The 23,492-nt window shown below is 40.7% G+C and overlaps 1 protein-coding gene across 1 annotated transcript; it reads right to left on the minus strand.

The window, feature by feature from the left end:
• Nucleotides 1–925: 925 nt before the first annotated feature.
• YBX3 (Y-box binding protein 3) lies at nucleotides 926–21,826 on the minus strand. The gene is made up of 8 exons (XM_010228216.2): nucleotides 21,613–21,826; nucleotides 17,868–17,931; nucleotides 16,401–16,434; nucleotides 11,252–11,341; nucleotides 10,493–10,615; nucleotides 4,654–4,748; nucleotides 1,749–1,917; nucleotides 926–1,019 (listed from the first exon to the last, which is right to left on the minus strand). Exons 1-8 carry the CDS (start codon nucleotides 21,824–21,826, stop codon nucleotides 957–959), a joined length of 852 nt encoding a protein of 283 aa, XP_010226518.2. The 3' UTR covers nucleotides 926–956.
• Nucleotides 21,827–23,492: the final 1,666 nt, after the last annotated feature.

Consider the following 23,492-nt stretch of genomic DNA (forward strand, 5'->3'; position numbering starts at 1 on the left):
AATCACTTTTATTTGAGAGGAACATCATGCGGCAGTTTCAAACAGATCTTACCAAGGAAAGCAGAAGTTTCTCCTCCCTGTGTCCTTCAGTGAGCAGGACTGGCACAGAAAAGCTCATCATCACACCAGGGAGTGTGTAGCACCAGCATCCAATAGAAAAAGCATTTGACCTCAAATTTCAGTTTCTTTCCCCCCACCTTCTCAATTTGATACCAAAAGAAAAGAAATGATAAATTTAAATACTAGCAAAAAACTGAAATTCTTAATTAAAAAAACAATAAAAAAGAACAAACAAAAAGCCCACCAAAAGCACCCACAGTTGCTGTTGAAACTGGAGCAAGGGGGGGGAGGTGGGGGAAGAGAGGGAGGGAAGGTAGTCTTTGAATCTCACTTTCTTCATGCAATTATTCTGCAGGCATTCTGTGGATCTCATCTGCTGGTGAATTTTCTCTTCCTCAAGTTCCAATGTTTTGAATCTTTATCACTGTTGACAGTTTATTGCTTGAATGTTTCTTTGGTGTTGTGTTTTCAGTTACATTTTAGGACACCTGTAGAAAAGCCAAATTATAATATGTAGTTTATTGGAGGTTTCATTTCTACTGTGAAATAAAAACACAAGGAACACTGGACTAAAAAGAAAAAAGCAGCCATCATTAGGTGGGATTTCCAATGAAGAATAACAAATTGGCAGGATAAACCAAAGCCATCTACAAGTTAAGACTATAGCCTCTTTGTATAAGATTACTTTGTGATGAATACAGAGAGACAAAAAAAAAGAAAAAGTTAAACAGAAGCAAACAGTTCCTTGGGTTGCCTACATAGGACTCTCAAAAGCCACTGCAACTATCTAATGCACTTAGGTCCTAGAGGCATACATAATGGTGTTTCAGTTGGAGAACAAGATTTACCTACATCACTTACCTGAAGGACAGTGAAGGTATCTGGGGAGTCAGACACTACTCAGCACCACTTTGCTCAGTCACTGGAGCAGGATTTCCAGGTGTTTTAGTCACCTTTGTCTGAGACACAATAAAACTACATTACAAGCAAATAATGTCCTCCAAACCCTTTCTCTGTTCAGTAGTAGTGGTGTCACTACAGCTCAGCTTTAAAATAATCAAGGAAGTATTTTCTGAGAATTCATCTAACTGTAGGGAACATGAAGTTTAAGTATTATATAACAAGATTATCTCTGTACACTTTTTTCAAAAAAATCTCCAGAGGGATCACCTTAAGTGAAGTCCAATATAAAATGAGAGTATTCCCTCATTAGAGTCTGTTTGAAACTAGGTTACCAAAACAAGCTGGTTTAAGCAGATCAAAAAATAGATCTGGAGATTAAGTCCTCCTCTTTGCTTGGAAGACGCTTGCCTGGGGTAATGGGAAAGACACAACAGTCCCTGTCTACTTCAAAAGCACTAATTAAAATCTGATCCCTAATGAAAAATTAAGAACTACCCAGAAGTCATTCCTGTGCCACTGCTGGTTAGTGTTCTATTTAAGGAAAGTTGCTTGTTTTCAAACAAGGTCATAAGGAATAAGCAATTAAAATAGACTACCTTCACCACAAAGATATTAGATATAACCACCAGACTCTTCTAGCATACTAACAGTACACTTAAGGGATGTGTGCGTGAGGAGGGGTGGGTGGAGGGCAAAATGGTTATCTCCCAACAGGAGAGAGCATCTTGAACATTAGACCAGTCAACATCAGTTCCAAAACAAGTCTCTGCCAGGAGCGTACTTACCTCTTTCCCATCCTGAGCTGGAGCACTGGGCGGACGAGGTTGACGTGGGTAGTTATACGGGCGTCGATACCCACGGCGAAGTGGCTGCTGACTCGTAGCACTGGTCTCATGCTGATTCTCTTTTTCAGCCTCTCCAGCCACCTGGGCAGGGTGAGGACGTGGGGGTCCCCTGAAGAGGGGGAGAAATATTTATCAGGTGCATGGGAAGTTTGAGGTTTAGAACACAGTAACTTTGGCCCATCAAAAGTGTCTCTAATCCAGCAAGTTTTATCTTTAGTAGATCTGAATGATAGCAAAGCACCCCTTGGGAATTTAGCTGGCATAAAGTTAGAAGGAAAAAGAGTTAATTTTTCTGGGATATATGAGGAGCCTGGGCCTCTCCACTTTATCAGTATACTCTGCAAATCCAGTAATAAAGGGGCAGTGAAGTAATTTACTGGCTAGAAGCAGAAAAATAGCTAGTAGAGGCTGCACAGACCAACTCTGACCAGTTAGCCTTGGACTAGCTGTACATGAGGTCCAGCTCTATCCATAATTAAATGGTACAATTCCTTGGACCCCTTGTTCTACTCGTCAGCCCCTTCCTAGATCTCCCTTCCTCTTAGGCAACATATTATGTTGTCCCCTTAGCCATTAAAAAAATTACATGCAATATGCAACAGTTCACTTTCAACCTAAACATATTTTGTTTAAAAAGTGTTGAAATATAGCTGAATGACAACAGAATTGCTTATTATCTAATTCCTATTAGCTCAAATTATTTACACCTGTCTAGCACCAAAAGCCAATTTATGTTTCCTAAAGAAGTTCAGGAGAAAAGCATGCTCTCACTGGATTTAGTACACATAGAGGCACGCAGTACCCATGTCTTACCAATCACCCATCAGTTACCAGAACCAGCATGAGTTTTACAAATAGAAGAGCTTAAGGGAGGTGCCAGAAAGCTTACAGTTCTAGATTCAACACCCAGAAGGGTGTCAATTTTATTGTGCAGGGAAAGTGTTGTCATTAACTACAGCCTTGTAATTTCTACAGAATTTAGCTTCCGTTCCTACAATGTATTTACTCCTTGTTAGTTTTCAATTAATATGCATACAAAAAATGGGGATTCTGCCCATTTCACTGCTCATTTCTCCAAATTCAGACTTGGAGCTTAACCTCATAAGGTATCTGGAAGGAAAGCAGGACAAGATGAAGAGCAGATGAGGTGTATAGCAAGCAGTAGACTGGGCAATACAATTCATCTCCTTGAGAAGAGAGGAGATGATACTTCACAGAAAGTACTACTGAATACAATCCAGCACTTTCTCACTGGTTTTCAATTTATCTCACTCCCCAAGATAAAGGGGTCACAACAAGCCAGTAATGTGAATGATCTTTTCACCTTAAAGGTAATTAAGATGATAACATCTCAAAAGGTGTAACAGACAAAAGCTGAGTATTTCGGACTTTCATGTCCACAATGTGCTCTTAAGCCGTAGAATTGTTTCCTCTGTGTAAAAGGCAGAGGCTTGATTGGTCGTCAGAATTATGACCAGGAGAAAGAAAGGACAAGACAATCCTACATACAGAATCATAGAATCGTTAAGGTTGGGAAGGACCTCTAGAGCTCATCTAGTCCAACCACCCCACACACTGGCCAGTTTAACTAATACAGATGAACTCAGCAAGTTACTGCGCATATACCATTGAACCAGCACCAGCTTTATTTAACAGTCTATTGGGTCTCCAAGAGCCTATTTAGCCCAGTTTTATGAATCCTAGGGCACAGTAACAACAGGGAAAACATATACTATCTCCCCTAGAGTAGTTTCCCAGACTCCAACTATTTCCCCATTTTTCCCCAGGAAATTCCCCAAGGAAATGCCTGCCCACATGATAATACCATAACAGTGTTTTTTCAGCTATTTGAACAGTCTCCCTTTGAACTCATCCAAATTTAACACCCAAAATCTGGCAACAAAATCTCTGGAAATTTACTACCTGTTATATGCATAACAACCTCCTTTTGTTTTTCAGTCTGTCTCCTACTTCCTTCTCCTGCTCCTTAGCTTCCAATATCCACACTTTTTCCCCCGCTTCAGTCATTTGATGAATTTTATCTTTTCTGGGAAGCTCTCTAGCCACTTTAACACCTGCCTTTAAAAGATTAGAAATAATAGTTCCAATAATCCTCACATTTTATTACTCCTAAAGCAAAGCCATTGCTAGTATTAGGTTCCATGAAGACTCCTATTTTAGCTCTTGGCAATCTCCTCTGCTTGCATAGGATATTACAAAATTACTATAATATCACCCTGTGATTGTCTGTAACAGATAGGACATGACTTTGGTTCTTCCTGAAGAATAAGTAGTATCTCATGAATCTACAAGTCACACCAGTGCTTAGAACAACGCCTGAGCAGCAAGAGACAAATATCTCTGTGTGCCTGCATGTGACACATGGACAGAACAGGGCTGGAGGCATACCTGCACACAAACTACTTAGTTCAGCACTGAAGCACAAACTACTGGCTTCAGTCCATGGGGAAGGCAACAAAGCACACCTTGCCCTTGTAGATACTGGACATATCTGTCCCTGATCAAGTGGGATTTGGATTCAATACTTGCCCAAGAAAGATATGAGACAACTGCTGTAGAGATATGGAACCTGCAAGTTTTTAATACATTGCTCTTTTTTTTTTTTTTTTTTAAAAAAAAAAAAAGTACTTTCTTAATCTATTCCTGGACTTGAACAACATCACATTGACCTCTACCAAGGTTTCCTTACTCCTGGCGCTTGCCTTTCTCCTAGAAGGAGGTATTATGCTATGGTACCTACCATCTAAATATAGATGAATGGCAGGGAACATAACTTTGCCCTGTTATTAGTTAAGTCTGTACAGATCACACAAATAGCCCAAACCTGCGATAGCGGGGACGATAGGTAGGATTCCTATGGACTTGTTGATGAAGCTGTCCTCCTTCTGGGACCCCATCCTTGAGTTCTTCTTCACCACCCTCAACCAAAGAAAATGGAAGACAAAGATAAAGCATAATTTTAGAGGCAATACATTAACCATATAGAACAATAGCTGGATGTCAGATTAAACAGAACAATAAGTCAGTACAAAAATGCAAGCAGACCCGGTAAGCAGGAATCAGGTCCTCAGAAGGTTTTTGCTTTGGCAAAGAAGAGTAGGAAAGAATACAAACCAATAATGATGCTCTTGTTCCTTGCGCTAGCAGTCAGCAAAGAAACTACTTGATGAGCCTCCTCCCTTCCTCCAGGAAAGGGCAGAAATCTTAGAATGACAACATTGACAGTGAACTTTAAGAAAGTAACTCTAAATGAACTGAGAGATGAACATCTGGAAAGCCTGAAGTACTGCAGGCTGTAAGAAAAATCTTGGGGAATGGAACAGAATTCCCTGCCAGATCTTTATCAGATTAAAATCTCCTCCAAAAGCATTAATATTGCAGACATTTCTTATCGCATTCCACGTTTCCTAAAAACAGAAATGTGACCCAAAGATACAGAGTTTGAAATATATCAAGTACCTATATATTGCTATTCTTAGCAATTTGACAGGGCCAGCTACAGAAGAAAAAACAGAACTCAATACTAGAAAAAGTACACAAGACAAAGCACACTATCAGAGCAGTATATCAGATTTTATAAAACTGACAAAATTGGATAAATATTCAAAGACATTCCCACTAAGTTACTGCAGGGAAGCAGGTATCTTCTAACAGCCACAGAGAATCATTTGAAGCCCAAACCCCAAAAGGAAAGTTAAAGTTTATAACAGGATACTATTACCTATGTTCATTTTGGGATACCGATTTATCTTCTATATGCAGAAGAAACATTTTAGAATAACTTTATGGTTTAATACATTTCCACCTCTATTTCTTCTTTAAATAAAGGTAGCAAAACCTTCAACATCCTGGGTTTCTATTAATTGCCCCTTTCCTCTCCCTTCTGCAAGACCTGAAAAAGGGAGGAAACAAAAACTCCAAGAAGCATGTCTCACAGGACAAAGAATTCCTTCAGCAAAACCAGCATTTCATTTTTCTATGACATCTAAGCAAACACACATGCATGCACCACTCGGTTTTAATACTAGTACCATGAAAATGGAATCAAGTTTCTTGAAGGTGTTTGGGAGATGACATACCAGAAGTTAACAGAGCAACAAGCTAAAGGTAGGGAAAGGCACATAATAAATATTATAAATATAAAGGTCTCCTATAGCCAGTGGCAATCATACTCACAGCTTTTTAAACTGCAGTTACATTTCTGTGTGTTTAACAGCACAGTCTGTTATGCTACTGTCTTTAATCCTTCCAAAGTCTGCACTGACAACTCTATAAAAACATTAAGTTTCCTTCTCTTGTAAGTGACAGACAGAAGAACCTTTCAATACAATTCAAACAGAACTCACTTAAGTGTTTTTTTTGAGCAAGGCAGAAAAAGCAAAGAAATTTTCTTATTCATCTCCAGATTAATGTCAACATGCCAGTATTCTAGCTAGGTTTGGGTAAAATAGTAAAGCAACTATCATGGACCACAGAAGCAACTACTTGTCAAGGAATGACAAAAAAATATTCAGGCAAGTATATTGAGTGGTTTCACTGACCTACAACAGGACAGATTCAGGAACAGGCCCTGCACAACACTTCCCTTCTCATCCATTTGAAGGAAAATGGAGGGTTTTTTTTTTTAAATCAAGTCTTCTGGTTGCAAAAAAGTGACCTCTGTTATTGCTGTTCTCATACTCCACCTTCTTGTAACAAATTCTCTGCGGTCTGAATGCCATAATCGGATTCAGACTCTTGCAAACTTAGGGAGAGATATAACCACAACTAGAGTGTCAGAAGTCTAAAGACATCTTCAGCTGTTTTCTTTTATTAATTACTCCAAGGTAAATGTGCTGCTTTAAGATCAAGTTTTGCCCATCAAGGTTTTTCATACCTCTCACTTTTAGATATCCTTTGAAGATCCCAACAGGTCAAGTTCATTTGATTGCAGAGTGTATTTTTGGCTAAGTTCCATTTTCTTCCACCTCCAACTTTCCATGCAATCTGACAGTATTTTCTCTACTGACATTGCTCTTAGTTGCACTGTGGGCTCCCACTCAGTACCATGTTCTTGCAGGGTTAAGTCTTAGTACTTGAGGCATCCTTTCATTAGGTAACCTGAACAAAACTTGTATGTGCAAGAACACTTTTGCTAACCAGTTTCATGAGAAGAATCATTAACACTTTAGTGATCCAGGACAAAGATCAATTTTATTCAATGAGAATTTTATGTTCCTCCAACATAAGGTTGTTAAACAGGGCCATAAACCTCAGTACGTAAAATTGAGTGCAGCAACAGCTCTTTTTGAGACAGTCATGATTGGAACTGCCAATGGTACAAGTGTTGAAATTCATAGAGCTGAGCTACTAGAACAGAAGCAAAAACCTTTCCCTGAAGACATATAGGGGAGAAGGATGCAATTAGCCATTCAACAGCACATTCCAGTGCCTAGTTTCTAGTACATACCAGCATGCTTAAGGATTTAAGAAAAAATGCTAAATCTCAGTAAAATAATGAAATAATGAGGTATAAAGATCATCATGAAGGTCTAGTGGTTTATTCCCCAAAGACTTCTTACTACCTATCAGGAAGCAGTCACATCTGCATAATCCATCACAGAATCTCTGTAGACACAAACTAAAGAGCATGACTCATCTGGCCCCTTTTAAACATCATCTCCGAGTGGTTAAATTGCATTCCCAAAATGCTTATTTCTATCTACTGCCTGATAATGGAATATACAGAGCCCAGCACATGTGTAAATGATATGCTGCAAGAGCCCTAATTAATGATATTCTACTAAAGACTCAATTGCAATCAGCAATATTTGCACAGTTGCTTTCAGAAGAGCAGAGCTCAGAAAGCTGCTTAATATCACTACTTAAGCAGGGCAAGCTGTGCTTGGATTTCTCTCACTCCTCTTCCACAAGCTGTTTTCTTCAGTGAAAACAGAGAAAGAAGAAAGCAGACCAAGTATCCGAAAGAACTCTTTAGTCTTTGTGATCTGGCCACATTCAAAGAATTACCAGTGTTGAAGGAAAAATGCTGTTACACTGGATAGAATTGAATCCTCACCATCTATTGGAAGTGCAAGAGTCTTGGTCACAAGCCAAGAGACAGGGACAGATGTGTGTGCACCAAGAAGTGTTTTAACAGTTTAAAAGTTTAAAGCCAAGTAAGCAAGATGCTTAATTGGACACTTGTACATAAGGAAGATTCTACAACTGGCAGTTGTAAACACCAATAATTGCTGATAAAGTCTTCCACCTTGTGGGCACTGTAAGATCCTGACAGAAGTAAAGAATTCAAGTAGCAAAACAAAGACTGAAGCCTTCCCAAGTTTGGGTTGTTCAGGGAACTGAAAGCTTAGAGAGTAAGAGGGTTCAATAGGTTGACCAGCCTTCAAGGACAGCTTGCTCAGAACACAAGAATATGCAAGAAACTGAGCAGACATAGCATATGCCTAGCTTTGGCTGCACAAGGAAGTCCTAACAGCTCAAACATGACAATTCTATACCACCAGCAAAGTCTATACCTACAAGTCCACAGGACCAGAAGAATGCATGCATGCAAGAGTGTTGAATGCGCCGGGTCATGTTTACTGGTTACTGCATGGGACAGATGGCACATAATCTTTAAGAAAGGTGATCCAAACAGTCTAAGCTCAGTCTCTTCAGAACTCAGGGACCTTTTAACTCAAGAAATGATATAGTACATATCCTCATTAAATCCATTTCCAAGTGCCTAAAGGCAACCTGAAAGAGCTAGCAAGGATTTACCAAATGCATGTTATACCTGCGTACGCTTACCTTTTATGATGACTGACTACAGAACAGTAGGGAACAGGTAATGGCATTAACCTCAAATTTAGCAAGTCTCCCATAACTTGTCACAGAAAGTTGACAAGTGGACTCCTTGAGGGTACTGTGCAGTCTTAGGAATATTGATGATAGAACAATTCACAAGCTTATAGATGACAACAGATCAGAGGAAGCCAACAATGAATTGCTGAGTAGGCCCCACATTCTGAAGGACTTCAAACTGCAGGAATAGAGCAACAAACCTCATGAACAATCAGGAGAAATGAACACCCAAATTAACACTTTTTTTTTTTTTTTTTTGTAAGTGATCTTTTATAATTCTCCAATGGTATACTTCAAGTCATCAAAAAAGGTATACTTCAAGTCATCATTTCAGAAGACAAGCAAGCATCAACTACATCAGAATTTGTCCCTTTCTATGTATCTTCAAGTATTTGGATCAAAGTGTGATACAGCACCATTGAGATGCCAGGTTCCTCTAGCTTCATGAGCTTATATTAGCCAACAGAAAGAATATATTACAGTGCAAGTACCCTGATAATGAATGTTCCCTATACCCAAAAATAGGTCTCACATTATCACCCTTCAAGGAGAAGGAAACATAGTAATACACAAATATGTAAGCCTTGCCACACCTGCTCATGTTGAACATGAAGCAGCTTCAAGTCAACACCAATATCATCAAGTGTTCACTCACAGTTAAGACAGGTAAGGGAAGTTTTCATCTCAACAGATCAAAAAGAAACAGTGCCAATACTGGAATATAGCTAACAGATAAGATCAGAAACATCAACAAAATTGAAAGCACAAAGTCTAGCATTGTAAACATAAGACACTCAGTAATGAGGCATCAGATACAAGCGGAGTTCTTTCTGAAACCCTTGAACTGCTAGCATTTGGTGCTTGAATTTAAGTCTTTTTTTCTTTTATTCTTGTGGAACACCAATCTTACAATAGTTAAGAACAGATTTGACAATACTTGTTCTGTTTACCTCTTCACTGTTAATTCTGTACAGCAAGATGAGGAGAGAGGTATATTGCTTGTATATATACAGACCACAGGGCTCTTGTACTGACTCACTCATATTTACATGTTCATGTAAGGGATGATTACAGACTCACCTATAAAGTGAAATATACTGCTAAATCTGTAGTTGATCCTTATTTCCTGAATTGTTCCAGGGATCAATGCAGCACAAGCATGATTTGAATAGTAATTGCTAGAACTACAGCCACGTACTTTATGTCCCTTCCTATGGGAAAGCTTGGAGGGAAGCTGTTTAGGAAAGCTGGAGAGGCTGTGAACAGCGGAGCACAGCTAGCTTAAGAGAGCATTACCTTTACGATATACTGCTATGGAGGAGGCCTTTACAGGTACAATATTTATATGGAGGTTGCAATGGGGTTGGTCAAAAAAGCTACCGTGCTTAAATGCAAAACAAAAAAAAAAAAACCACCATCACTGAACCTCTTAACAAATCAGTTTTTTCCAAACAAGCCTTCCAAATGATGGCTATGCTGAAGTAATATAGCTATTTCCTTTTACTTCGGGTGAACACCTAGATGTTCCAGTCCCTTGTGTTTAATCTTCAATTAGCAGACAACATCTAAAAAGATGCATTAGAGCCTTTCTAGAAAGATGTACCAAAAAAAGTGTCGATAAGTCTGCAGAACATCCAGTAGCAGAAATATCATTACCAACACTGACAATGCACTGAAGGAAGACAGCGCGCTGCTGAAGAACACTACTCACACTTTAGTTAAGGACAGGCATTTATCACATTCCAGTACTGAATCTTCTTCATATGAAGACAGCTGAGAAAGTAGGATAAACGTCACTATAAAGCAACTAAACTTACACTACGAGGTGGTCCTCGGCGTCGGCCATAATAGCCACGTCGATAACGGCGGCGATCTGCAGCATAGCGGCTGCCTTCCACAGGGACTCCATCTGGACCAGTGACATTAGCTGCTTCTGCACCCTAAAAGGCCAAAAAAGTCAGTAAGCTGGGGTTGTGAGAACAACCACACATAGGGAGAAGGAAGACAAAGGAAATATGAAGAAAAATTCTTTGTACATTTGGTCCAAGCTTGATATCTTTCCTCTTAAGTTGTGAAAGCATGTCTTATTTTCAACCCCTTAACCAGAGAAGCTTGTCACTAGCCACTCTTCAGCACACATAAGAATAGCAAAAAGTGACAGAAAGGTCAAAAAGCGACAAGACATCCAAAAAACAAATATTCTCAAAAAGGAGTCGGAGAAAGTTTTGTGAACTTTTAGGTTCTTATAATCCTTAAGAAAGTAGGCTTCAAAAGAAAGTTATTCAGGTCAACATATGCATCACTTCAAGCTTGCGGACTATCCAATAATCATTAACTAATCTCTCAAGTAAGAATTACAGATTCTAGAAGCAATAAGGCATAGTTAAAAGTTGAGACTCATTACGAAACATTTCTTAATGAGAACTTTAGAGAAAAGCCGTATAAATGCCACCTACTCCAGGAATTACTCTAGGACACTAAACAAAATTACTATATATGCATGGAATGTTGTTATCCCCCACTAGAGTGATGCTAGCTTTGTTAGACTATGTCTCTAGAACTTCATAATCTCTTACCTTCTCTCCTTCAACCACATCAAATTCTACAGTTTCTCCATCACCAACACTGCGCAGATATTTCCGAGGGTTATTCTTCTTTATTGCTGTCTTTAAAGATGACACATGAGAAAAACGTTAGTTTTGAGCTTATTCATTCACAGCCCTCTAGATGAGGGAACGAGTCTCTCTTTTCCAAGATCAGCTTTACATAACAAACCAATCACATCAAGATATGGCAAATACACAAGTGTTTCCCATTTTCTAGTCCTTCCTGAGGTTACAAGTCAGCTGTTACCCTAATCTTTCCCTCTCTACCAAACAGCTGAATCATTTCAGGTCTGTATGACTAGAGTTCACACAGACTGCTTGTCTTTCTACAAAAAGTAGCAATGCAGCTCTAGCTGCAAGAATGACCTGTGCTTTCAATCATTAAAAGCTTGCAAAAATAAAGTCACCTAAGATCAGAAACATTTTTAGAGAAGATACTAAAAGATAAGGTATCATGACAATCAGAGAAGAACTGCTATAACTTTAGCGTAACAGAAAGAAGCATTTTTACCTAAGCACAGTAAGATAGACCCCAAGAAGGCAAGGAAGTCCCTAGAGAAGGCAGAGCAATAACACCAGAAGAAAGTGTCTTAATCTTTAGCCACCTCTTCTAGAAGGAAACCCAAGAAGTAGCATTAACATAGAATAGGATCAAAACAAGGTTTTTTTTTTAAAAAAAAAAAAAAAAAAAAAAAAAAAAAAAAAAAAAACACGCGCCCTTCAGACTCACAGGAACACTCCTCAGGTCGAGGATTGGTTTTCCATCTACAGATCCTAAGATCCTTTTCACTCTGATGAGTGCTTCTAGGACTCCATAAGAGGTAATTAGCAAGAGAAGCTTGTTATCAGCTTATCACATAAGGGTTCACAAACTTGAAGGCCAGAAGAAGTAATCCATTATGCAAGTTAGAGCCTTCGCACCGCCCCGAAGCACTACTTGGTTATTTAATACCAGTTTGTTTTCAATGTGTGTTAATATGGTTATATTTAGTCAATACACAGGATATGGATGTGTAAGATCCATGAAATAGAAGTCATATGAAATACAACACATAAATCCAGCTTAAGAAGTGACAGTTGTGGTACCTGTAGTCAGTTTCAAAAAAACAGGCAGACTGAAGAACAGCTGAGCTGTTGCCAATATGACAGTTACATTCATTCATCAAGGCAACAATAGTCCAAAAAATATTTACTAAGATACTGAAGAAGTTACAAGCAGTTAAGAGCTGAAATAAAGCCCATTTAGGGAAGGTATTCTCACATTGCTGAATACAGGCCCTTTTGCAAGAAACTAACATGTTCTTTTAGCCCTCTATACTCCGTTCTTTGTAACGAGCAATATGCATAATGGTTCAAGAAAAAAAAAATACAAAAGCTGTGCATAGCATTGCTACTGACACAAAAGCAATCTAAGAATTAGTTGGTACAGAAAGAATGAGCTGCTCAAGAAAATTTCTTTGGAAAAAAAATATTTCAGCAAGCAGAGGCTCCTACCTTCAGGCAAGGTTTTGCTTTCTTTACCAGTAATTCCAAAGAAAGCAAACTAAGTAATTGTCCCATCTCTAAAATAGGCAAAAGTGGCAGCTTTTGCATAAATGCTATTTAGTAATTTGATTATTTTAATATTAGTAATCTATGTTAAGGGTAATTATTTCACTGCTACTTGTATTGAAACAAGTAACAAAAGCTGAAGGTTTGGGCTTCATGGCAGAGACATCAACAAGCTTTTCCCCAGAATCTTCCTCCTTTTTAAGGGGGGGGGGGGGGGGGGGAAGGGGGAGAAATAAGAGAACCTACTACATTTCCTTTCAGCGGGGGTGGAGGGGTGGGACTAAAGATTAATCAAGCTCTTCGAACATCCTCCAAGCACAGTAACGAACAACAGCTTGAACAGAGCTTAACATATAGTATTTGAGATTTATGGACAAAGACTTAAAGTTTCAAATTTGCAGCTGGATAACCTGTCAATAGGATATAAGAGCCCACCATATTCATCGATATTTGTTTTATAAAAGCAGCTAGAATTACTTTGAATAAGTCCTAGAATTCTGACCAGGACCTGTAAGAGCTTTACTTCTTCAGTGGCAGGTAACTGGCTGAAATAAGTCCAAACTATTAGCTTAAGAAAAGGACTTTTACACTGTATATCTAGAGGGGAGAGAGAACTATACTCCCCATTACTGCTCACGAGCAAACAGTAGTCTACAGCTTTTTTATTCAGCAGACAGATGCTTTGTTTTGACAAAGAAACCACTGAAGAACGAAGCTTTTCCTTTTCTCAGGGGACACAGACCAAGCAGCAGTGATGGGAGACCACAGCTAACTCAGGACTCTGCACAGCCAAGCTCTTCCTATAGCCTCAAAACAACACCCCACCATGGGCTCATGCAGTGCTGTTACAGCAGATACCATTATACCAGCTATTAGTGCACCTCTAGCAGGCTGTCATAAATGCTGCACATGACAAATGTGACTCAAACCTCTGCAGCAGCAGAGGTTAATTTCTCACTGCCTGTTGCCTCAAATTATGCCCAAGTTACTTAGGTTTCTCTAGTTACCTACACACATACTTTTGAAAGTGTTAAATTGAAAGATGCTCACACAAACATCCTCAACCTTGTCAGAAGCAACTAACACAGCACGCTAAACAGCATCTTGCATGATGCAACTCAACAAGAATGTAAGCAAAGTGAAACAGAAAAACCACACCCTTCCCCAGTCCATTGATGAGCCCTCCTCCCGCCCACAAGGCAAAGGGTTAACCTCAAACAGTAATGCATGCCCCAAAGAGCATTTTAATCTGCCCTCCATTTATAAATAGCACCCAAAAGCTGTACATGGTGTGCCAACCCCCATTCTCAGAATGAGAACTGCCTGTTCCCCTCCGCCTGGCGACGGGCGCCTCCATTCAACTAGGTCAGTCTCGCTGTGAAGCGACTAGGCTGGTAACCCAACTCCTCCCCTAAAGCCTCGGAGCGGGGAGGCGGGGCAGGGCCCGCCGTCCGGAACGCGCCATTAATAGCAGGGAGCCGGGCCGCGTGCAGCAGAATGTTTGCTACGTCATTGATTCCCTCCCGCGCCGCCGCTCCCTGCCCAGCAGCTCTGCTGCCCGGCTCGCCACGCCGATTTTCACCACCCGTCGGTAACTGAGCTGCCAGCTCCCCAACTTCCCATGGCATCCCGAAGGCAAAGAATTCCAGACAGGCCACCTTGCATATTCTGGCCCCTCCTGACAGGAGGTTCGCAGCCCCTATAACAAAAACACTGCCACCGTTCAGGCAGAGCTGCAACAGGGCTGATCCACCCTTCAATGCAACCTCCCCTCATCATTTGTGTTACCGCTCTTACCACATGTAGAAAGTTAACTTGAGTTGGAATAGTTTAAGAACACAAACTGCGGCTCATCCAAATTAGAGCCCAAAGTATCTGCTTTGCTATGCAGAACCCATGGACAAGTTTGATCAGATGCCAGTTTAAAAAGTGGTATTTCAGGGACATGAGGACAGTGTTTTGCCCAGCACACACTCCTGTAAAGTTTCAGCTACAGAAAATGGGGAAGGGGAAGTTTATCAAAACAAACAAACAAAAAAACAACAACAAAAAAAACACACCACACACAAACACACATACATACCCCCCACACAAAAACATACACACAAAACCATGTCCTTATCCCTCTCCCAGCAATTTACATGGAGGCAGTTACCAGAACAGCTGAATACAATCTAAGTACAAAATAGCATAGTTTGCTGTACATCTTCTAGAGCAGAAGAACTGATCCATGTCACTTCTGTTCACCAGTCATTTTCCAGCAAGTCTTCTCAGGGATCTCAAGGAGACCTTATTTTTCCTTCAAAGACATATTACATTTCTGCCTCTCCAGAAGGTATTTCAGCCACTAGGCTACCATTCCCATCTCCTCTCAGATGGACTCCTATCTCACTCTGGATGGACTCCCACCAGGTTGTAGATTCAGTCCCTCTCTCAGGGTCCACAAAGTACATGGGCATTACAAGCAGAGAGGAAACTTAAATATTTGCATATACTTCACATTGAGGGCTCTTGCACTTAATGGTATGTGCACACCTCCCAACATCTTCAGTTCCTTCACAACTTCATCCATTTTATGAATACCTGGTCTAGATAACCTTTACACAAAGAAAGAGGTCCCAAATGCAATCAAGTCATGAAGAGCTACTTTAGTTCCAGTGGCTTCAAGTTTATCAAAACTTGTAAGTGGCATGCCCTTTGTCTTCCTGCAAGTTTCCTGCTTACATCTGATGGGAAATACTGTCACTCACACCATGGAAGAAGCTCATGCTTGAAAGGCCTGCAGGGCCTATATGTTATTCTTACATATAGGACAAGCTCCAAGGGCAGTATTTCATTTTCTGGTGAAACAAGTTTCTCCAGTGTTGCACATCCAGATCTAAGCTAAGCAGTTTTTAAATCAGTGTGTGACAACCATCTCTTCCTTTCAGCTATCTATATCATAAGCCTCAGTTCAGAGAGGCTCAGAAAAGCCTACTGGCAGTTCAAAAAAAAAAAAAAAAAAAAAAAAAAACACACACGACTATCTGCTGAGCAATTTCTCTGCACCTTCTCTACACTTGGCATATAGCCAGCCCTTCCCTCCTCCTTCCTAACAGCAGCTGTCTTGTGCAGCAACAGCTGATAGCAACCCAGTCTGGTAAAAATCCAGACTGGATCACTTTCTCTGCAATACCAGGAAGGGCAGACAGAAGAGACCTACAAATGGAAATGGCAGGAAAGAGTAGAAGACAGGAAGACAGGAGGGAGTGTGAGCAGCAAAGCCTGCCCCCCATCTTCTCCCCCACCCCAAACACCCCCAAAACAACAACAAAAAAAAACTAGGCATTTATATCAGACAAGAAGATTGTAACTTTGAGAGTATCCTTTTTTCCTCTGCAATTTGCTCCTTGAGAGGTTTCCAATACAGTTTCTTGTCACAATCGGATGAGTGCATGATCCTTTGATATATCCAGGGTAAACAATCTAAGCATATGCCATGATAGATTGACGTAATTGTTCCAGGAAGTTACTAAAAACCCAATATGGACTTTATTTAATACGCTTTAAGTTCAATCACTGCTCTTACCTGATGAACAAACACATCTTCTTTGGTATCATTTCTGTGAAAAAGCAAGTGAGAAGCTGTAAGAGTTTAGACTAACTGACTTAAATAGAAATCCCTGACTTCAAAAGTAAACCCTCCCTTCCCCCAGTCTGTAGTATATCCCCTGGATGCCATACATTCTGTTTAAGTCTATGCTATCAAGACCCTGCCATGGGTTTCAAGGGTCACATGCTTGATTGCAGAAATGATTCCTCACTCTTCAGAATGGAAGTCCCTGCAATCTGGACAAACATTCAAGATGCAATTTTCACACAAGACAATAACCAAACAGCTTGTCTTTCATACACTTCCACACACACCCTACCTTCCAACTTTCACAGAACCTGCAATCTGAGCTTCCAACGTGCTATCCCAGAGGTCAATAAAGACTATCAACAGGTATAGCCACAGCTGTTAATAGAGCTCTTTCAGTGAAACCCAAAGCAACACTGTACTAGAGGTCCTAGAAATGTATTTAGATTGCCGTTGCAAAGGACAAACAGCCAATTAGGTTGTCTAGACTACGTGAGCCAGTTCAGGCCTCTGCATGCAAGAGGTGAGGATGGATCAGAAAGCCTTATTTTGTGTTCCTATACAGTAGAAGCTGACAATACACTCTTCTGTTTCATCAATTCTCCTCTGCTGATGCTTCATCTGCAGGAGTAATTAGTTGCTCAAAAAGTTCATGAGGACACTGTTAGCCAAAACTGATTGCACTGGACTAACACAGCTGATTGCAGTTTGAGGAGACTACTAATAGAAGTTATTAAATCCTACCACTTGAAGTGATTGCCTTCATCTGGATATAAAAGACTCGGTATTTCTTCCCAGTTCAATCTTCCTAACCTGAAACAACACTGGACAGCAGTTTCCAGATACTGGAATTAATACCATACCAGAAGTGGTATCAGTTTCCCAAAAGCAGTACTCTAACATCTTCTACCACAAATTCTCTCCAACAACTTGGGTGTACAAGACCAGAATTACCAATGTTGACAAAACCATTTACCACAAAAAAACACTATGTGGATCATCAGTACCATTCAGATGGCTCCATAAAAATCTTCAGTTAGTAGTTGAGAATCAGTATGTATTTAAGCAATCAGTTCAAAATGATTTCCCCTTATCCTACAACTTCATTTGCAGCTTCAAAAAGCCAGGTAGACTTAAGACTTCATAAAACTTGTTTCTCTTGTTCACTTATGCTACATTTCTAGTAGGAGGTTCAAACACATAGCAGAATTACTCTGCCATTTTCTCCCCTTGCCCCTTTTGTGTGCAAAGGGGGAGACATTACAGGACATCTCCATTTTGAGTGTCTGGTGACTGCTAAGCTTTACTTGTATGAACTTCTTTTACATCTTAGATCTGAGAACTGGTGATGCATGGTATTTAATCTGTGCTATAAGTTGTATTTATACTTCATTAAGACTATCAGTTTGCACATACCTGTTGATAAAGCCATATCCATTTCTGACATTGAACCATTTGACAGTGCCAAGAACTTTAGTGGCTGGAAAGAGAAAAGTTAAAAATTACTCCAAAACATAAGAGACTGCCAAGAATCTTAACAAAAAAACCCCTCACACACACACTTGAAAAAAAATGCACATGAACACACCAATTCTGTTCTCTTCACATTCAAGGCATACTTTTATTTGCATTTCAGTTTATACCAAGATAGCTGAGGAACATAAAGTTCAAGCACTGCTAAGTTACCATGCAGCACCTAGAATAAACTCCAGCTGTATCTTCAAAATCGACCATTCACCCTCACTATTCTACCTCTTATCCCAGAGAAGAGCGATTAAGCTGAACCCTCTCACCCACTGCCATTCATGAGTTTGTAAACCAGATACTAAAGAGCTGAAGAACGCTGTTTAGAAGTCTATCCTCCTTCCTCTATAGGAAGAGGAGAATCATATAAAGACTCTGCAGCTCTAATGAGGATTTTCTGCCTCTCTCTTTCTGATGCTAGATTTATTGCACTACTGTCATCTTCGCTAAGCAGAGGGCCCAACAAGTCTTACCATTTCTACTACTGGATACCTTCCACAATTTATATTAGCTATGGGCCAGCTTTATTTTTCCAAAGCTTCTAGGACCCAGAAAAGCTCCCATTTATCACATAGCAGCCAAACAATATCTTGCATACAGCCATACTACAGTGTCTTACAGGATCGGGTGAAACCTGTTCATCTAACATATAGCATGCATAGGAAGAACCCAACTCCTTCCCTTTCAGCAACTAGGTGGAGACCACTGACACTTTCCAAGTCTGGAGAATTTGGGAGTCTATATTTTAATACACGTTAGACAGTAGGATCACAATCACTTGCACAATCCATATAGTATTTACCTGAAAAGGGTCTACCAGACATGGAAGACTATTCAAAAGTGTTGGGAGTGATGCAGGCACAAAACAAAGCTCAATTTGAAGGGGCACAAGGGGGAGAATCTTGGAAGTCTCCAGGTCAGAGTTCCCTAACCCATAGCCTGCTGGCGGCAAGAAGCATATACTGGAAAGTATTATCTGCTCTACACCTGCCTTCTTCCCTAGGCTTTGACCTCTTACAGTCTTGTCATTCTTATACTTATGGAAGTATAAAAATACTCAACAGAAAGTAAAAGTAGCAGCATCTGCCAGCTTTATTTTTGCCATAAATTATGGCAAGTAGTAAAAGCCACACTTTACATTACACTCTCCCAAGTATTTTTGCCCTTCTCAAACAGAATGCTCCTGCAAAAAGTATTTACATTTTTAGAAGAAACATAGCTACTTTAAAATAGGATAGGTACTAGAAAAGAGTGTTTCATATCATATATCTAGTCCACTCCTTGTTTATACTGCAGAGATAAAGTTAGTTCCACGGCCTAACATTGATTCAGTAGCAGTCACTGCCTAAAAGAATAAACAAACACTGGTGCTGAAGGAAGAGCCAGTAGGGACAAACGGAAGCTTACTGCTATCATTAAGGCACCAACTACACACAAGAGCTCACAACATTGGACAAGACAACAATGAAAGAAAGGGGAGGAGGGGAGCATTAGTGGTCACACAAGTTTTTAAAGCCTATTTTTTAAGGATCAGTTCTCCTATCACTATCTCTTCCCTGCTCCCTTCAAAGTAGCTATTGAAGCCGTTGAGGTATTTCAGTCAGATTGAGAGGATAAGAAGCATAGCAAGTCTCAGGAAACTCTTAAAAACTGGTGAAAGCAAAAGATGACCAAAGCTCACCATACAAGAACAGTTGCCTACTGATAAGTTCAAATCTGCATACACAGCTTAAGAACCACCTAGAGGAAAATACTGTTCCTTATCTACAAGCTGTCAGAGACCACAGAGAAGCTTCCAGTACAGTCTTTAAGACAGCATACTGGAGAAACTGTTCTGTATTGGTACTGGGCTTGTATTCTACTACAAGTGTTAGGGGAAAGCATGTCCAACAGCAGTGTTATAGTCCACTGTGACATGATTGTAACGCAGCCATTTTTCTGCCTGAACTGCCATAGCAAGATCAGACATGCAAAAGAATAAGCCTAGCAGAAGCCAAAATTAGTTTTAATGAGAATTCAATGAAGGTAGTTGACGTGTGACTCCTTTTTGTATTAGAACAGGGCAAGGGCCACATTTCTACAAAACACTACATTACTGGTAGTAACCAGCAATTTCAACTCATGCAAGACTAGCTTTAGTTTCAACAAATTTCAGAAGAATAAAACCAAGGTTCTTTTTTATTTTTTTGGCTAGATGGAAGAAGACTAAGTAGCCTTTACTCTTACTCCCAGAAGACAGATATTTGTATGAGTTTTAAAAGTTTTTTTTTTTTTTTTAAAGCAGACTTAACATGATTATTATTAGATATCCCTGGTAAGAGTATTTGAGATGGACATGAATCCAATTTTCTTTACAGCTAGCATTATCAATAATCCCTTTCTCTGCAAAAACTGGCCTAACAATAAGGTCAGTTTGCAAAGTTATCTGCATAGAATATTTTGGACTAAAAAGAGATAGCTGCCCACGCTTTCAGCTTTTCTTAATTTGAAAGCAATAGCAAAGACCTAAGCCAGCCCGACAGGTGACCTGAATAGAGACTGTTGGCATAAACAAAGCTAGTCAAGAAAGTCCAAGGAACAGCCAGGTGTTCCAAAAGCTGCAGACCTACCTTCACTGGTTACAGCAATTACTGCCAAACTAGACAGACATACAAGTTATAGTTTATAATTTGTTTTGCTAGAAATCTTCCTACCTCAACTCCAGAGAAATCCTTACCTGCTCCTGTATATGCTGTAGTCAGACCTCAAGTCTTTCTCTTCAGGAGTTAAAATGCTGCCTTTCTTTAGTGAAGTTCAGGGCTTTGAACTAGCAGTCAACCCCGCTTTAGTAATAACCTCTTTCAGCCATGTGATTTTAAGTAGCAGATTCCTATTTCCACTACAATAACTTCACCGTGGACCAAAGTCTTGTCCTTTTCAGCTAATTGATCCTCTTTAATCACAGCAAAAAAAAATCTCAGAATCCACTGGACTCAAGTAGAGAGGCAACAACTTGATATTCAGTCTACCATCTTCTCTGAGTTCTTAGTTGCATACTCAGCTTAGCAGCATTCATTAGCAAGGAAGGAACCCTCTGAGCTTCACCAGCTACCAGAGCCCTTGGATACCAGCTGGAAACAGGTGCCAGAGCTGAGACCGGTGTCAGCAGTCACCTAACATGGCTGCTGTGGATTCGCATTCCGCTTTGCCTGCAGCTGCTCCAGTGCCTCGACCTCCACTGCTAACTGGCGCCTGCCAAGTCCAGCAAGGGGCCAGGAACTTGCGAGAGCCGTCCACCGCACCACCAGGCACCGGAGATCCGTCCCTGTCTCTCCTTCCTCCTCCTCCTCACCCCGCCCGCCGCAACCAGCTTCTTGCTGGATCTAACTCGGACACTGGCATTCCGACGGGGCGACGCGGCCGGGCGTTTCCCCTCGGCGGCAAAGAGAGGCGCGCGGCCTCCTCCTCTGAGAGGCGCCTGCCTCATGGCCCCGGGAGAGGCTGAGAAGAACGGCAGCATCGCCCGCTCCAGAACAATATATCCCCAGCCATATCCTGCAAGCTCTGAAGGCGGCATCGCCACCACGTGTTGCCCCCGCACCCGCCGCGTGGGCCCAGTCCGGAGGAAAGTTGGGAGCAGGGCCCGCGCGACACTCACCAAGCACTTTCTTCTCCGTCTCTGCGGCAGTGGTGGTGGCAGCGGCGCCTGGGCTCGGCTCCACACTCGCTTCGCCCGCCGTCGTAGCACTGACGGGGCTCTTGCATTTGGTGTCCGCGGCAGCGGGCGGGGACGGCGGTGCTGCTGCTGTCGTCATCGACGCGGCGGGGGGGGGCGCCAGGCTGGCGGTACTGGTCTCGGCCGCTTCACTCATACTGGCAGATGAATAGGGGTGCAGCACCCTCCGATGTCTCTCTAGCCCCACACTAGGTCTTACTACCCTAAAATGGCCCCGCCGAAGTTTTAACGCAGTCAGCCAGGGCCGGGGCTCGCGCCGCCTCATTACCATTTAAAGGGGCCGCGCCTCTATAGCGGGACTTCCCTAGCGGCGAGGCAGAGGAGCCTCATGGGAGGGTGGAAAGAGGCGTACGCGGACCTGTAGCTGCCTGCCGTGTTTAAGGGAGTGCGTGGCGGTGTGCGTGGTAGTCTGTGTACCGCCGTTCATGTGGTACATTTGTGTGGAGAAGTGTATATGTGTGTATACACTTCTCAGCCTCTGCTCTGTTTGTCTGTGTGTGCTGGAACACCCATCTAGTTCCTCATACTCCAACCACATCACATTTTTAATTGCCTCTTCCCCGTTCAGTCCATCCTTTCCCATGAGACAGAAGATGAAATTCAAGTTTTGTGCACTGGGATAAGGATTACTAACGCCTTTGCCACTTTCTCACTTTTCTTTGTATACCTGAACACTCAATAAAAGAATGTGGAGCCTTGTTTGTTTTCTGTTTTCTATCTCCTCCAGATGTCCACTTCTTCACAAGTCATGGATAGCTCCAGCAGGAAAATTGCAGTCTTTTAAGGGCATCCCTGAAGACCACTTGTATCAATACCAAGATCTACTCCAAAAGATTCTCAGATTAAGTGTTCCCAGGTCAGATATGCCTTAATTGTAGATTAAAAAAAAAATGCACGATTTCACCCAGTGATGCTCTAAAATTCTTGAACTCAACTTGGCAGATGTTAGGGCCAAAGTTTACAATACTGTAACTCAGACTGTCCCACAACTGCAAACAGGGTTAAGAGTCACCTGCTGCATAAGCTGATAATAAACTAGTGAGCCGTTTTGAAAGAATGCTTTCAAAGCCTTCAGAAGTATTACCATTCACACAGACATCAGTGCTCCTGCTTCAATTATTTTCTTCTGCTTTTTTAGCTCCTGGATGAATATTTTTATTATGGTTTCCCTTATTGTGCTACGAAGGGTACAATACACATATGAAACTGAGATAACTTTTGCCCCCTAAAATTTTTAATCAATACTCCTTTTTATTATTAATGAAATATTATTTACATTTTTCCCAATTATGCTATTTTATGAATTCTTAAAATTTTCAGTGTATATTAGAGCTTTTATGAGGACTCTCATTTTCACTGAATTTTGAGAGGAAGAGTTACTATGCTAAATCAAATACTTTATCAAAATTAAGACAGAGGCATGCACTTAGTAGACATTAATCTTGTGTTCAATTGACTTTTCACTGTCTTTTTTTCCTCCTCGAGTTAATTTTGAGGCTTTAATTGGAAAGCCTATTCAATGAAATGTACAGTGTAGAAATTTGACAATATATTTTTCAATACTATTTCAGTCATTTTAATAATGAAAAAATATAAGAATTATAAGACGGTCATTTCCGAACTAATTTTATTTTCCTTGTTGACTATTGATAACAGATTTCCTTTTCTTCCATATTGTATCTATTTTCAAAAATTACATTGTAAGAAATTAATCTGCCAGTTTAGTTAATAAACATTATGCCTCTCGTTCGTGGAGCTAATTTCTGCATCCCAACATTTTGCCAACACTTTCTATCAACTAA

The sequence above is a fragment of the Tinamus guttatus genome, unplaced genomic scaffold, assembly GCF_059628265.1.
Source record: "Tinamus guttatus ecotype Peru unplaced genomic scaffold, ASM5962826v1 Tinamus_guttatus_pri_ptg000182l, whole genome shotgun sequence".
NCBI lineage: Eukaryota > Metazoa > Chordata > Aves > Tinamiformes > Tinamidae > Tinamus > Tinamus guttatus.